Source organism: Cynara cardunculus (assembly GCF_001531365.2).
Source record: "Cynara cardunculus var. scolymus isolate 2C chromosome LG 7, CcrdV1, whole genome shotgun sequence".
NCBI classification, from domain to species: domain Eukaryota; kingdom Viridiplantae; phylum Streptophyta; class Magnoliopsida; order Asterales; family Asteraceae; genus Cynara; species Cynara cardunculus.
Window position 1 is genome coordinate 12,924,625 of NC_037534.1, and position 15,746 is coordinate 12,940,370.

The 15,746-nt window shown below is 32.0% G+C and overlaps 1 protein-coding gene across 1 annotated transcript in view; it reads left to right on the top strand.

The window, feature by feature from the left end:
- LOC112515198 (AP2-like ethylene-responsive transcription factor At1g79700) overlaps positions 1-9,477 on the top strand; it is a 10,578-nt gene extending 1,101 nt beyond the window's left edge. The window contains exons 3-7 of the mRNA XM_025121869.1: positions 482-490; positions 2,672-2,760; positions 3,978-4,102; positions 6,029-6,105; positions 8,843-9,477. Coding sequence (XP_024977637.1) covers positions 482-490; positions 2,672-2,760; positions 3,978-4,102; positions 6,029-6,105; positions 8,843-9,477 — 935 coding nt within the window. The remainder of the gene's footprint in view (positions 1-481; positions 491-2,671; positions 2,761-3,977; positions 4,103-6,028; positions 6,106-8,842) is intronic.
- The last annotated feature ends 6,269 nt before the right edge of the window (positions 9,478-15,746 follow it).

Genomic DNA, 15,746 nt, shown 5'->3' on the forward strand with positions numbered 1-15,746 from the left:
AAATTTAATTTTAAATTAGGAATTGACTAACATACCCTTTTAATTTGATTTTAATTGTATAATTAATATTTAAAAATGATTGGTTGAGATTGGTTCTCACAGTTACCACAAACAACTCAGTTCTCCCTTGAATAGGCCCCTATATATATATATATATATATATATATATATATATGATCATGTGAGACAAAGTTGTTTTTGTAAGACATGTAAGACATAATTTTAACACAGGAAACTTCAAAGCAAAATATTGTGAAGGTAATTGTGAGGATTCGGCTTTTTTTACCTTTATAACATTTTGCTGTGAAGTTTCAAGTATAAAAATCATATGTCATATGTTTCACGAAAACAACCTTGTCTCACGTGAAACTCACCCTTTCTCTCTATATATATTAAATTTAATTAATTATTACATTTTCTGACTCTGTTATGTTTTGATTTTTGGGTGTCATCCCCTGTTTCTCCATTGCTGCTAATGAAGTTTATTTGGGTAATCTCTCTCTCTCTCTCTCTCTCTTATTTTTTTAATGTTTTAATTTTGATTTAATTTTATCAATTTATTTTCATCAATGTCCAATATGCAGTAGACATTTAACGAGAACGGTCGTTTTGTTAAAATATTTATTTTATTATTTTTTATAAATCAATGTGTTTATTTTAATATTCATTTTTATATTTATTGTAGATATCTTTTCTTATTGAATAAAATACCATTTTAATCTTTACAACTTTTTTTATGCTTGAATAAAAATGTTGATTAGTGACGATTACAAACAGTCCCACACGAACACGAAACTGGTCTTCAAAATCACCGATATCAAGGGCACTTTTTAGCTCATTCAGCGATTGAGGCTAACAGGGGCAGACGTTGTCTTTTATTAGCCAAAGCCGTTCCGCCATTTTACTAATTAAGTTGTTCCCCCACTTTACTAATTAAGCTACATGCCAGAAACACCTTTTTTTTTATGTTAAATATGTTTTTATGGATACCCTTTTTCCAAACTTATATTCCACTTCAATCCCTATTAATATTTTTTATATTCGTATTTTTAATATTCATTTCTCACGTTTATTATTAATATATATATATATATATATATATATATATGCACACACACTCTTGCCTGAAAAGCAAATATTTTCAAAATATTAATTATTAAAATTATTTGGAAGTATAATTTTTTGAATTTTCTGATGGTATTATTGTTTTCATGGAAACAGACATTATATCTTTTCTCAAGTAAATGACAAGTTCACATACGTATCTTTTAGACCCTACTTCTAATGAATATTATTTTCAGTATAAATTCGTAGGTAATTTAAAATGATATCGTTGTATTTTTTTTAATTTTATATGGGCAATATGTATCAGTTATACATTCCGAGCATATTTCATCGCTGAAATGGTTGCACAAACCAACACTAATAAATTCCATTTAAATTAAAATTTTATTTTATATTACGGTATTTATTTGACACCGCAACTGAATCTTTTTTTCAGGATCCATCCCTACGTATTATTACGATATATTGATTAAACTTATTGAAATTGTTTTAAGAAAATTAGTGTTACTAAATTACCCTTTAGCTTTTTTAAATTTAAGTTGTTGTGTGTTTTTAGTTTGTATTTATTCATGGGCATAATTGTCCAAAGGCTTATTTATATTATGAGTTGTATGTTTTATACTGACCTTGATTTTGGACTTTTGTATAATACAAGTGGTCAAGAGATAAGTCAATGCGTGTGTATAAAATATATTTTCCAATTTAATAAATTAAGGCTAAGTCTAAGATTATGTGCTTTTAGGCTTGTGCTTAGTGCATTTAGTAGTTGTACACTTTAATTGTTAGTTGCGTTTTGTTATATATGATATAATATATATAAATATATATTATATTTGTGTGCATAGGGGTCTTGTTTTGAGAACTCTATAAAGTGTATAACATAATATATATATATATATATATATATATATATATACACACACACATACACACATATATATAGGGAAATATTCAAACGAGAACACTTTCATTTTACAAGAACGTGAGAACACCCTTTTAGTATAAACAATCACATGTGATACTATTATTCCAATACATATGATACACATGTGACACTAAATCATAGACGTGGACGACTTTTGATGCGATCTAGGTTGTAGGCCAAGTCGCCTTTACACAACTAAGCCCCCCACATGTACTATAACATGTGATAAATGTGTTATTAATGTGATACTATAATCCATCAAGACCATTACATGTGATACTAAATCATAGAAGCAGACAACCTTTGGTGCGACTTAAGTCGCAAGGCACGACATTCATACAGCACCAAGTCCTTTCAAGTGTATTATCACATGTGATAAGGATGTTCTTGCGTTCTCATAAAAATAGAGGTGTTCTCGTTTGAATCTCCACACACATACACACACACACACACACACATATATATATATATATATATATATTAATGCAATAATTTTACAATGAATCATAACTCGTATCTTTTGCAATAAAAGTTGTACATTGTTTTCAATTATCGATTAAATTTTGAGAAAAATCTGATATAAGTATCTTGTGTTATATTCTTCATTCTGAATTGATATAAAGTACTTTTATGTTATAAAAGTTGTACATTGTTTTGAATCTATGACGTGTGTTGATGCAGGGGCATATGACGATGAAGAGGCCGCTGCCCGCACATATGATCTTGCTGCTCTGAAATATTGGGGACCTGAAACGACCCTTAATTTTCCGGTATCCACTTTTTACGGTCTTAAATTATTTTTAGGGATAAATGATCAAATGCAAAGCAATAATTCATACTGATTGGTCGATCTATGAATCTAGCCCCTTTTTCGAAGCTCAACCTCCTGAATTCGATAAAATAGTTGACTCCACTGACGCATGTGTCTATGCAAACCATTATTTGCTTATGAATCTAAGGAACAAAATCAAGATTTTACAAGTTGAGCTATCTAGGATCTCAATGTGTTTATGAGGCATAGAATAACCCCATGAAACTATCTAAAATGAAAAAAATGTACTTTTTAGGTGGTATATCATTTAGCAAAATGCCAATGTCTGTTGCCACAATTATAAAAATACATACCTTATGCATTAAAAGTTGTACATTACCAAAAAAAACGAATTGGTCCTATCTCATAGGACCTAATATTGCGAATAATACCATAGATTGTGTCGATCCAATCTAGTTTTCACATTAATTCCTCGATTTTGATCTGTAACCGATGTTTGTATTGGATTTTGAAAAATCTGATATGTTAATTTTCGAAACCAAATTTCACATTTGGCCCTTATTTGGTTTCTTAAAGATCAAATTGCTTTTTTAATTTAAAAGATAAAATTCCCCAATTTATCTTGAAAGTTGTCTTTTTTTTTTCCCATACACAACAGACACTTATATATAGACAAACGATCATATGAGAATAAGAGTTAAAGTAATAAACGTAAGAATGATTTGGATCCTTGATCACTTTTCATCTCACCTCCACCTCATTAATTGCGCTCGTCACGAGAATTGATCTAGTGCATCTCGATGTATCTCATTATTGTTGATCTTCAATTAAGATTGATCCAAGGGTAGAGATCCATTCTTACCATTCTTACAATAACTTTCATTCTCATTGGAATCTAATCATATATTCTATATATAGGTGAACAAAAAATAATAGTTCAAATGAAAAAGGTTGAGAACGTAAACCTACAAAATAACCATTTGAAGATGTATAAGTGAACGGATGTTTGGTTACCTACTTAATTTTACCAATTATTCTATGAAAATGCATTTGTGAACCCACATTTCCTTTTACAAACGATTCACATGCTAATAATTTATTAAGACGATGTTCTCAAACTTTATGTCTTTCTCATTTGGACCTCTCTCTGTGTATATGTATATGTATATGTATGTATGCCAATTATTCAATGCGCTTGTAACTATCATGATGTAGATTGATACGTACAAAAACGAAATGAACGAAATAGAGAAAATGTCGAAGGAAGAATACATTGCTTCGTTAAGAAGGAAGAGTAGCGGATTTTCAAGAGGCGTTTCAAAGTACCGAGGTGTAGCAAGGTACATCCATTTCCCGTACTTTAGTTTTCTTTTCATTATTTGTTGTTAAAACATGGGTAATTTAAAATTATGATTTCTTTAGTTATAAATATAAAGTAAGATATTACAATACAACTACTAGCCCTATTTTGTAGATTAAAAGGGGACATGGACATAAAATAATGGAACTGAAATTGATATAAAGTAACTCAAATAAATATTTTTTTTCTTTTAATTTGAAAAAAAATGGACAAAATATATCAAAAGGATACATACTTTAACTATGTGAACAAAAAATTGAGCTTATTCAAATCCAAGAAGTAATAAAAATCCCGTTGTGGCCAGGTTTAGTCGGCTCGCATAGCGGGTTGGATATCCAGGTTAATCAAAAAAAAATTGATTAACTTTGTCAAAAATAAAATTATTTTTGAAGTTTATTAAGATTTCTTGTTTCAAGCGATCTGTCACAGACATCCAAACAGAATTTTCTTATAGGTTCTCAGTAATAGAAATCGGTACAAAGTACATTCTATTTTGATGTAAGTTACCTAAAATAGGGTCTTTTTAAGTTTGAATTATATACATAAAAACCAATTCGTTTTAGGGTTTAAATAGAATGGAAGACAAATTTTTAGAAAAATATCTTAACTCGAGAAACAAAACCTATTCGTTTTAGGGTTTGAATAGAGTCGAAAACAAATTTATGTATCGAGAAACAAACCTAACATTGCCCATTTCAGTTCGCTCGGGTCCGATCCCAATCCGATTTTGTCGGTCTAAATCAAAGTTCACCTAACATAAGAAAACATACTTACTTCTAATGCATTATTTACAAATAATTTAATATAAAATTATTTTTTGGATGTGTCAATAAATAACCTAATTATTCAAAAAATAAAATAAATATATAATAATCCATGGGGATCGAATAACTTATAAGAGTTTATTGAAGAATGCTATGCTGAGCATCAATTTTATTGTTTATAGTTATATTTTTTGGGCATGTTACATGTGAATAATATATGGGCGGGTGTGGGTCCTTGAATTATATTTCATATAAAATGATTTCCAGTTGTTTTAATCGTTATTTCAAGAATTCGTGACATTTGATTTTTTAAGCGTTGAATTAGTTATTTATGGTTCCAAAATTGAAAGATTCATGTTCGATAGGGATGTTTATCGGCTAAAATCCAATAATAGATTAAAGTGGATCTGTTCCGATCTAATCGTCCATTCCAAATTGTTCTTTTAGTTGTTTTAACGTTCGTTCAAAATTCCATCTATTGTTGGTGGATTTGGTTAACTTTTTTTTAATTTTGGAGATAGATGTTTTCTCTATAATTCGGTATAATATTATTTTTAGTAATGTTATATGGTTAAAAGTTCGTTTTGGAAATAGATGTTATGTTTCTTTTAGTTTAAATCCAATAATCGGCCCGAACCATCTAAACCGGCTAGACTAGACCGCCTTTTTGTGGTCCGGTTTGGCTTATTTGATCACTTACTGCCAAAACCGTTTGGTTTTAAAATATTTCAAAACCGCCATTGCAGCTTGGTTTGGTTTGAGTGGTTAAACCGTCTAAGTTGAATTGCCAACACTCGTAGCAACAAAACCTCTATGAAGGGCTATTTTGCAATTCAGGCGAAGTAAAAGGTCATAAGTGAAAGTTTGGAACTATGTCGGACTAGTTTGTGGCTTAGTCCTGCGGTTTTCCTAATACATGAATGTTTGTTTCTGAACATATGTTAGTCGAAAATATGCTTACTGCATTATGCGAAATCAGATAAAATAATCCATAAAATGCTGGAATATATGACAATGCAAATAATTTGTTTTTGGCTAAAGTATAAGTAGTTCAAGACCTATAATTAATGTATCGAAATTGTTTTGATGAACCACACTTGAGTATTTAGAAAATGCAAACTAACCCTCACTGATTTTCGTAGGCATCATCACAATGGAAGATGGGAGGCTCGGATTGGACGAGTCGATGGAAACAGATACATATACTTGGGGACATTCGGTACGTACAACTTTTTAAACCCTTTTTTTACCGGAACAAGATATGCAAACACATTATGTTGTAGTCATTTGTACATTATGCACTCGTATATGTACACTGCGCATATATCAAGAATTTAGGCTTAAGGGAGTGCTACTAAAAACTTGATCACATAAATGAGGGGGTGAAATTGAGAATTCATAATCATGTGTCCTAACAAAAGGCAAATACTCTTTTGATGGTGAGGTGGCATATGCTGATGTGACACTTATTTTGCTTTTTAGCCTGCTAGATCTCATTTTACCAAAAGGACAAGAAAAATGATAAAGAAAATTATAACATATGTTTATTCCTTTTTGTGTGTGCATAGATTATTTAGCACATGCTCTCACATATTATACTTATATGAGTTAAAGTTTATACTGTATTTAAAAGTGTGTTAGTTATATATATATATATATATATATATATATATATAGATAGATAGATGAGGTATCGTGTGATAATAACAATTATGATGAGGAGGTGAGAACACTTACGAAATTTTGGATATGTTGACCCTTTTAAACTTATTTAATTTTCTTCAACTATTTTCAACACCTTCAATTACACTCATTTAATTCGACTACATTAATCTACTTTTTTTCTTCAAATTTATCTTCACTTTTAAGTCACTTTCATTAACTTTTATATATGTACATTTAATCACGTTTTTATGCATGAACTTTATCACTTTCATATGTATGAATTTGTTAAAGTTTTGGTTATGAAAGTGATAAAGTTCTGGTCATGATGATAAATATAGGTAAACAAAGGTAGATAACTGTAGATAAAAATATATAAATGTATATGAGTGTTTCTCATCGTAACTCTTATTCTCACCGAAAACCAACCTAATACACATGCGCACACACATACATACATATGTGTATGTATATATATACATAGATTCATAAAAGACGGTTAAATATCATGAGAACGTAAGAAGCAAAGATTAATATGTGAATTACTAAAAAAGTTATTTTTAAGATGCATACGTGAACTAACTTTACAGATTATTCATATGGGCTCACATATGCATCTTCAAATAGATTTCATTAATGGTTCACATATGTACATTCATTTCTTACCACTTACAAGTTAGCTTTCTTATTTGAGTCTCTCAATATATATATATATATATATATACATACATATATATATATATAATATATATATATATATATATATATATAGAGGAGGGATATTTTGTAAACTAAGTCATTTGTACAAACAGTGAAAACCTTCGATTCCATCGTTTATTTTAATAAAATTTTTCATGAAATTGTTTAATATAATGAAATTGTTTTAAATAATTCATTTCAAATAATTTTAGACATTATCATCTTCATTCTATTAATTTTATTAAACAAATTTCATCAAAATCGAGAAATATATGAAACAACTGAATTTTTACATAGAAACAACAATATATGAAACATTTTCATCAAAAAAATAAATTATTTGAAATAATTTCATCATATTTGCAATTTCATGAATTTTTTTTATTAAAATAAACAATGAAATCGACGGTTTTCATGTTTTGTACAAATAGTTTGTTTTACATTTTATCTTTTTTTTTTCTCTCTCTCTCTCTATATATAGAGAGAGATCTAGAAAGAGAGAGAGAGAGAATGTGTACAGTAAAAGTAAATAAAAATAACAACATGGCTATGTTTATTTTCTTTCTAAAATCAACAATGGGTAGAAGCTAACAATGTTTTTGTTAACATCCACAATAGAGGAGGTTGTAAAATTTGTTATTTAAGTTTTTATAAGATTCTTCATTGTGGGATGTTGTCTACTCACATATTCTTATACAAACCTAGCTGCTTTTATCAAGAACCCATTTTTGTCTAAATTTTTGTACTTCATTTTTGACTATTTATTTTGTTTTAATTAATCTATAAAATATATAAATTAAAATTGATAAAAAAATTGTAATTTAATAAATTTAAGTTTACCTAAGTAATTGCATTTGTATAATTATTTATTAAATAAATAAGTTATATATTTATCATTTTCTCTTATGTAAGTTTAGATTATTTATCAAAGGTTGAGTTCACATAAGATCAGACTGCTTTCGTGAGACCAATTTTTTATACTTGAAACTTCACAGCAAAATGCTGTAAAGGTAAAAAAAAAAATTCGAACATTCAGAGCAAAAACACTGTGAAAGTTACCTTTTATAGCGTTTTGCTGTGAAGTTTCAAGTGTAAAAAAGTGGTCTCATGAGTTTCACAAAAACAGACCGTTCTCACTTGATTCCCAGTCTATTTATCAAATTCATTTAAATACACAAATCAAACCAATACAAAAACTGTAGATTAACAACTCTTAGATATATTGGTAATTTAAAAAAAATATGTTGAATGATCTATAGATAGAAGGATGATACATGATTAAATCGTGGTTACAAGTGATTTATATTACTATTTATTATGTACGTAGCATAAAACTGAGCTTATGTTATAATAGGTTTATCATTAAAACCGTATAAAAACCATATAATATATAGGTTTTCATGTTTACGGTTTAGAAAATGTCTATTAAGAGATCCATAGCTGGAAAGATGCCTATTTCGAGTCGCATTCGTCCAAAAACACATCAACTTTCACCTGTCACATTAGTTTTTTTTGGGGTGGAGGATTTGACATTTTAATTTCAAACCATAACGTATAAATATGTCTTCTGAAGTTATGTTCATTGATACTTTCAGCCACCGAAGAGGAAGCGGCTAGAGCATATGACTTAGCAGCCATACTGCATCGGAAAGAGAACGCGGTTACTAACTTTGATATTAGCATTTATTCAGATTACTTGGAGAGTTTGCCTACTCAACAACCTGATGATTCCCCTCAAGCAGAAGCAATATCAAATGATGAGGTGAATGACAACAATCATGATGGCGAAAAATATGAACAACAATTAGAAATTGCAGAACCTCAAGAAATTGCGGAACAACTAGAAGATGTTGCGGAACAACTAGAAGATGTTGCGGAACAACTAGAAGATGTTGCGGAACCTCACCAAGAAATTGCAGAACAACTAGAAGAAATTGCAGAACCTGTGAATCCAAATCTCAATTTCACATCTTCGGTTCAAGATGAAGAAGACCCTTGGAGCTTCTGTTGGGACGTATGTTATGATCCATTTTCTTTTTCCCCTAATTCATTTGACGAGTATGGCGAAGGTATGCCCTTGGACTTCTTTTATGATGATGGCTTTGAGGCCAACATCGACTCCATTTTCAGCGAGCAAAATTTCGACAAAAATGGTTGTGTGGCATCACCTTCGAGTTCTTCGATGTCCTCAGCCTCAACGGTGAGCTCCTTTTCTGGTCCTTCGGTTTAGACCTCTAAACCGTTTCTTGAGGAATTTTGGAGTTTTGATTTTGGTATATGAAAGGTTTCTTTGTTGCAAACTACAGTATGGATCCTTTTTCCTTTTATTAATCATATACTCACAGGAACACAAAATGGTGTTTTCCTTTTGGTCTTTTATCTTTCTTATGTTCGACAACTGACATGCTTTCTTTTCAGTTTAAGCATCAATGTCTAAAAAACTGCATAGAAAACAATTCTGTGCTTTTTTGGGCCATGAGAGAGTGTTTGGGATGTTATAAGCTCATTCATTCCTATATATCTCCTTCATGTTTTCATGTTCTCACATAGAATAGTTGAGATCTAATGGGATCTTTAATTAATGTGTGTGTGTGTTTTTTTTGTATTCATAGTTCTTGGTTCTTATTAGGTATAAGAGCATCTATGATCTTATATGCTTATATTGTTGGAAATTATTGTGTTTCCTCCATCCCCATAGGAAGGAACATAAAACCTAAAGAGCTATATAAGGCTTTTACATTAGTTGGGTTTTGATCATGTTAGTGGGATTATGGTGGGGGTCATGAATGAAAGGTCCAACACACATGCGTGTGGCCGCGGAAGTGGCATGAGGATACGCACACTTTGCACTCAAATATCTTTCTCGGCCATGGAAGTGGCACATGAGGATACGCGCACTTTGCACTCAAATATCTTTTCAGTACAAATTATCGAGAGAATTAATTTCGGATTTTACAGATTTATCTTATTTCAATTTCCGAAAATATTTTAGATTGATAAAAAGGTGTTGGATATGGTTGAGACTTTAGTCTCCAATCTCTTCCCTATTCTTTGGGAAGAAGCCACGAATTTGAGAGTTTAATGAGAATTTATATTGGGTTAAACCTCTTTAAACACACTTGAAAACTGCAATTCTCTCCTCTCTCAATTTTCTGCTTCGTATCACATAGTGCTATTTTCTTCCTAAATAATTTTTGCATCAACTTTGTTTATAATTTCGTTATAATAAGTTGTTGATAAACGAAATAGGACTCCATCAAATCTTGGGGCTTTGCAACTAGAAGACTCACAACTTAATAGGATGGTTGTATAAAACCTTAAAGATAGGTTCATATCGTGCATATTGACTCGCTTCTTGACGACATAAAAGGTTGGTTTTTAATTGGTGTCTTGCAATTTACTTTTCGTTCACTAAGGTAGCATTTAGTAGGTAGATATGATTAGACAGGACTGGACAAGTCTAGACATGACAGAACTGGAAAGGACTGGACATGATAAGAGGGTAGGACAGGACTGGACGGGATATGACCGGACATGACAAGTGTATGTCTGGTGTTTGGTACGACTAGGACTGGATTAGACAAGTTGCCTACAAAAGTTATTTAATGATTTTAAATATTATATAATAGTTATACTTAACACAAATAAAGTAAAATAATTAAAGAATGCAATTTATAAATATTTTTACACATTTTTCATATAAATAAATAAATACATACATACATACATAATGGTACCAAATTTGAATGAATATTTTGATATAATCAATGGTAGTAGTACTGGTGGTGGACGTAGTAGTGGTTATGGTAGAGGTGGTGGTGGCCGACAATGGTTGTGGAGGTCATGGAGGAGGTTGTTACGGTAGAGGAGGAATTGGAGGTGGCCAGCGGTGGTAGTGTTGGTGGTAATATACAATGATGATCGGTGTTCGAATGTGGTAAAGGTGGCGATGGACGGTGATTGTGGAGGCGATGGAGGATGTTGTTGTAGTGGAAGAGGAGGTGGAGGTGGCCGACGATGATTGCCGGTGGTGGCGGTGGCCGAAACTAGCAGTGATGACCATTAAAACAAATGTCATATTAAGGTTATATATCAAACTAGGGTAGATTAGTAATATTTTAGTTTCTGTCTCGTTCTCTTTCCATCTTGTTCCGCCTATTTTGGTGCAACAAGAAAAAACCTTTTTTGTTCCATGTTGTTGCACCTAGTCCTAGTTCTTGTCCATGTCTCATGTCGCGCCAAGCGTGAGATATTGAGTTCTTGTTCTATCCCATGTTGTGCGAAACAGAGGATGGTGAGTTTTGTTCCATCCCATGTACCAAACGCAGTCTAAGTGAACAAGCTAGTCTGTTTATACCCCTTACTTTTACTGATTATATCGCAAAGGATAGTTTTCAATCTTTGTGATATCAATCGGTTTGGGTTTCCAACATTCTAGATTCTGTAACACCATCTTGATTAAATAAATATTCGATTTAATAAGTTTCCATATTCATCGATACAATTTCAAACTTTAATTATAAAGGTTCGAACTTTATTGAAATTTTTACTAATACAATCTTAATTTTCTCAGCATTCTTAAGGTTTTTATACATGGATTCCGGAAATTACCATATCTTGAACTACGACATGAGGAAACTTTAAAAGTTCGATGGGGCTAGTAATGTCCGTTGGGCCGACAAGGTGAAATTCATGCTAATGGTAGTGAAAATTTATTATATTTTGGACCCAGACCTCCCTCTCATTGAAAATCCTGTTCCTGAACCGGAAAAAGAACCGAATAAAAAGATGATAGCCAAACTTGAGAAGAAGAGGCTAATCCGCTAGGAGGAAGAAACCTTGGCCTGCGAACACATAAAGAATGCCTTGTCTGATCGGCTGTTTGATCTATTCTCTTCAATTACTTGCCCAATAGAACTTTGGAAAGCCTTGAGATTCAAGTACAAATCACAAGAAGATGGTACAAACAAGTATCTTGTGTCTCAATACTTGAGATTTCAAATGGTTGATGATAAACCAAATCTAGAGCAAATGCATGAACTCCAAGTTTTTAGTAAATAAATTAAAATATCTTTCCATATCTATTCTTGAAATTTTCCAAGTGGGAAAGTCATAAATAAATTGCTCCCATTTAGGAAAGACTTTTCAAAAAGAATGATGCACAAATTTGAAGATTATTCTTTGGATGATTTATTAAAACATTTACGAATCAATAAGAGGCACGTAATCGGGACAAGAGAGGCAAGTATATGTTGAGTGTTAACAACGTGCAGGCTGTAGGAAAAGGAAAGGGAAGGACTAGAGGTCCAAACAAAAAGTGGAACTTGAGTCCACAAGAGAAAAGTTTCAAGAGATCAGGTAATCAACCCAATCTAGGGCAACATTTTAAGAGGGTCGGAAAGTGTCACGCTCGAGAGATGGAACACTATGATTGTGAGTTCAAGCAAAGGAAGTTTGGACCACCTGTTGCAAACTCTATTGAAGGGATTCAGAACCTTGTGGCGAATCTTTACATGAATGAGATTGATATGATTTTAGAGGCATCGACCAGAATTGTAATACCCCAAGATCCACATTTGATATAACCATGTATTTCATATATCAAGAGATACAAATAATACACATTCGGTCCCAACAGTACAAGAAGTTATATTACAAAACTTTACAACCAATTTTTTTTTAATAATATTCTTGTACATAATTTGCATATGAAACAAATTTCCCAAAGCTCAACAAATAACAAGTTCTTTATCAAAACTCATGCAAGCATGAAAGGAAAATTCACAATTCTCCCTTTCCCTTATCTTTTGACAACGACTGACCTGCAATGCACTTATTAAATACAAAATGAGGGTTAGACCTTGAGGTCTAGTGAGAAATCCCTTTTTATGAAATTACGGGGTGAAAATCACAAAAACCTGTTATAAAATCATATTTGTAATTTTACAAATATCTAACAACTTTTTATAAAAGTATAACTCAAATATTGCAAACAACTGTGAGTTATAAATTTTCCTTGCTGCACATGGAATGTGACCACTCCGGTCCATGCATCATTCTGTCTGAAATTACCCAGAGGAAGCTCTTAAGGACCAGAGATCCTCTGGCTCTTAAGCCAGAGCAAAGCCAAACAAAACAAAGTCACTGAAGACGTAATTATGAAGTCTAGATCATTCTTGATGATAATATAAACACATACTATAATCAACCAGAGCTCCTTTGGTCACTTAACTCAGTATAAAGAAATCCAAAGTTAAGCCAACCAGACCCCAGAGCCTCTAGTCTTACCAACCAAAGCTTCTGGTCTCCAACTTTTAAAAACAACTAAGGATATATTATAAACCAGAGGCCCTCTAGACGACCAGAGTGTCTGGTCCGTCTAAACTAAACCTTATGGAAAATAAGAAATTGAGATAAAAATAAATAAATTTTAAAGATAACCAGAGGCTCTCTAGTTAAATATAAAGGTCAACCAGAGCCTCTCTGGTCCTCTATCAAAGGTTAGAATATTTTCTCAAGGACTTTATCAGATAAATAATTCGCCTAGAGACCAAGCCAACCAGAGGTCCTCTAAAGCCCCTTTTGGTTGAACTATGCTCTAGGTTCTAAGAGCCCATAAAGAAACAAAGTTGAAAATGATTCAAGTCCAAAAGGTTTTAGATACAGAACTTGGATACAGAGCTTGGATACAGAGCTTGGACTTAACATTCAATTCCAAGATACAGAGCCTCTGTATAGTAGATATAGAGCCTCTGGGTCAAAGTATAAAATATTTGAACTTAGAATTGTTCCTTACAACCAGAGGCCTTCTGGTTAGTCTTGAAGACCAACCAGAGCCCCTCTGGTTTCTCATCAACCTTTACTTAATTGAACAACTTGAAGAATAATATCCAGATCAACCCAAAAACATTGTTAACTCAAAATACAAGCAATCAAAGCCTCTCTGATTATCAACAATTTTCCTTCTCTTCATAACAACATTATTATTATGTCAATAAAAGCAATAATTCCAAGTCCTCACATCAGACAGAAGTGATAACTCAAGATTATTGCATCTCATGGATATAGTAACAAAATGTATGATCAAAACTCAGATTGCATAGTTGCCACCCTTATCCAAAGGTACATCTTTCCTTGATATGCCACACTTATCCCATGGTACACCTCTCCTTGATATGTCACCCTTATCACATTGTACACCTCTCCTTGATATGTTACCTTTATTCCCTCATAAACATTTAACCAAATCTGTCATTTTTGCCAAGAATGGCATCAAAACAGTTTTATCACAGAAACTTCATATTAAGAACTTTTACAGTTCCAAACCCAACATCTTTATCAACCCAAAATAATTTCAAGAATAGTTTGCCCTTTTTTCCACGTAAAACCAAACAGTTCGATATCTCAAATACCAAATATAGAATGTTGATAACATAAACTTAACTTATATGCACGTATATGAAGATGAATCTCACAACAATGATTTCCAAATAAAATCACATAATCAACATCTTAACAGCTTCACGAAATAATTCACAAAAGAATACACACAGTAAGTTTTTCTCTCTTTTCCTTTCTTTTCAAGATAGAATAGATAAGATAAATCTTATCTTTTCACTTTTATATACCATCAAAATCACAGACGATGGAGACCTAATATTTTTAAACTCATTCTTTCACTTTCTCCCATGAGATATAACAAATATCTCATGCATAAAAATTCTTAAGGCGGTGGAAATAAAATAAGCAATAATCACATAAACAAATAAACAATTTAGAATTATTTTCTTACCTGGTTATCACATTATCCACCCCTCAAAAAAATTCCGTCCCAGAATTCAGTTAGTCAAATAAACCAGGGATATTGTGATTTCATTTCAGACTCCAACTCCCAAGTTGCTTCTGAACCCTTATGAAAATGCCATCGAACTTTTACCAGACTGATTTCTTTGTTTCTCAAAAATCTTGTTTTCCGATCAGTGACAGCCTTAGGAGTTTCCACAAAATTCAACTTGTTATCCACTTTTACCTGAGGTAATGGTATTGCCAGACTCGGATCGGCTAAACATTTCTGCAAGTTAGAAACATGAAAAGTGTTATGAATTGAGCTGAGTTCCTCTAGCAATTCTAGTTGATACGGAACCAAACCAACCCGTTTACAAATTCTGAATGACCTAATATACCTCGGACTGAGTTTACCTCTTTTTCCAAATCGAACAATACCTTTCCATGGAGAAACTTTTAACATAACGAAATCTCCTACTAAAAATTCAATCGGTTTACGGCGCTTATCGGCATAACTTTTCTGTCGGTCATGGGCTGTGTTGATCCTCTCTCTTAGTGATTTGATGATAATCCTTTTTTCCTTTCGATGTATTTTAGTTTCTGTATTTTCAGTTCCAGCGATCAATACACTGAGCATGTTCAGTGATCGCTGAAGAACTCGCTTTGTAAATCATTCAGAGACAACGATACTTCAAGAAAACAACACTCACACCA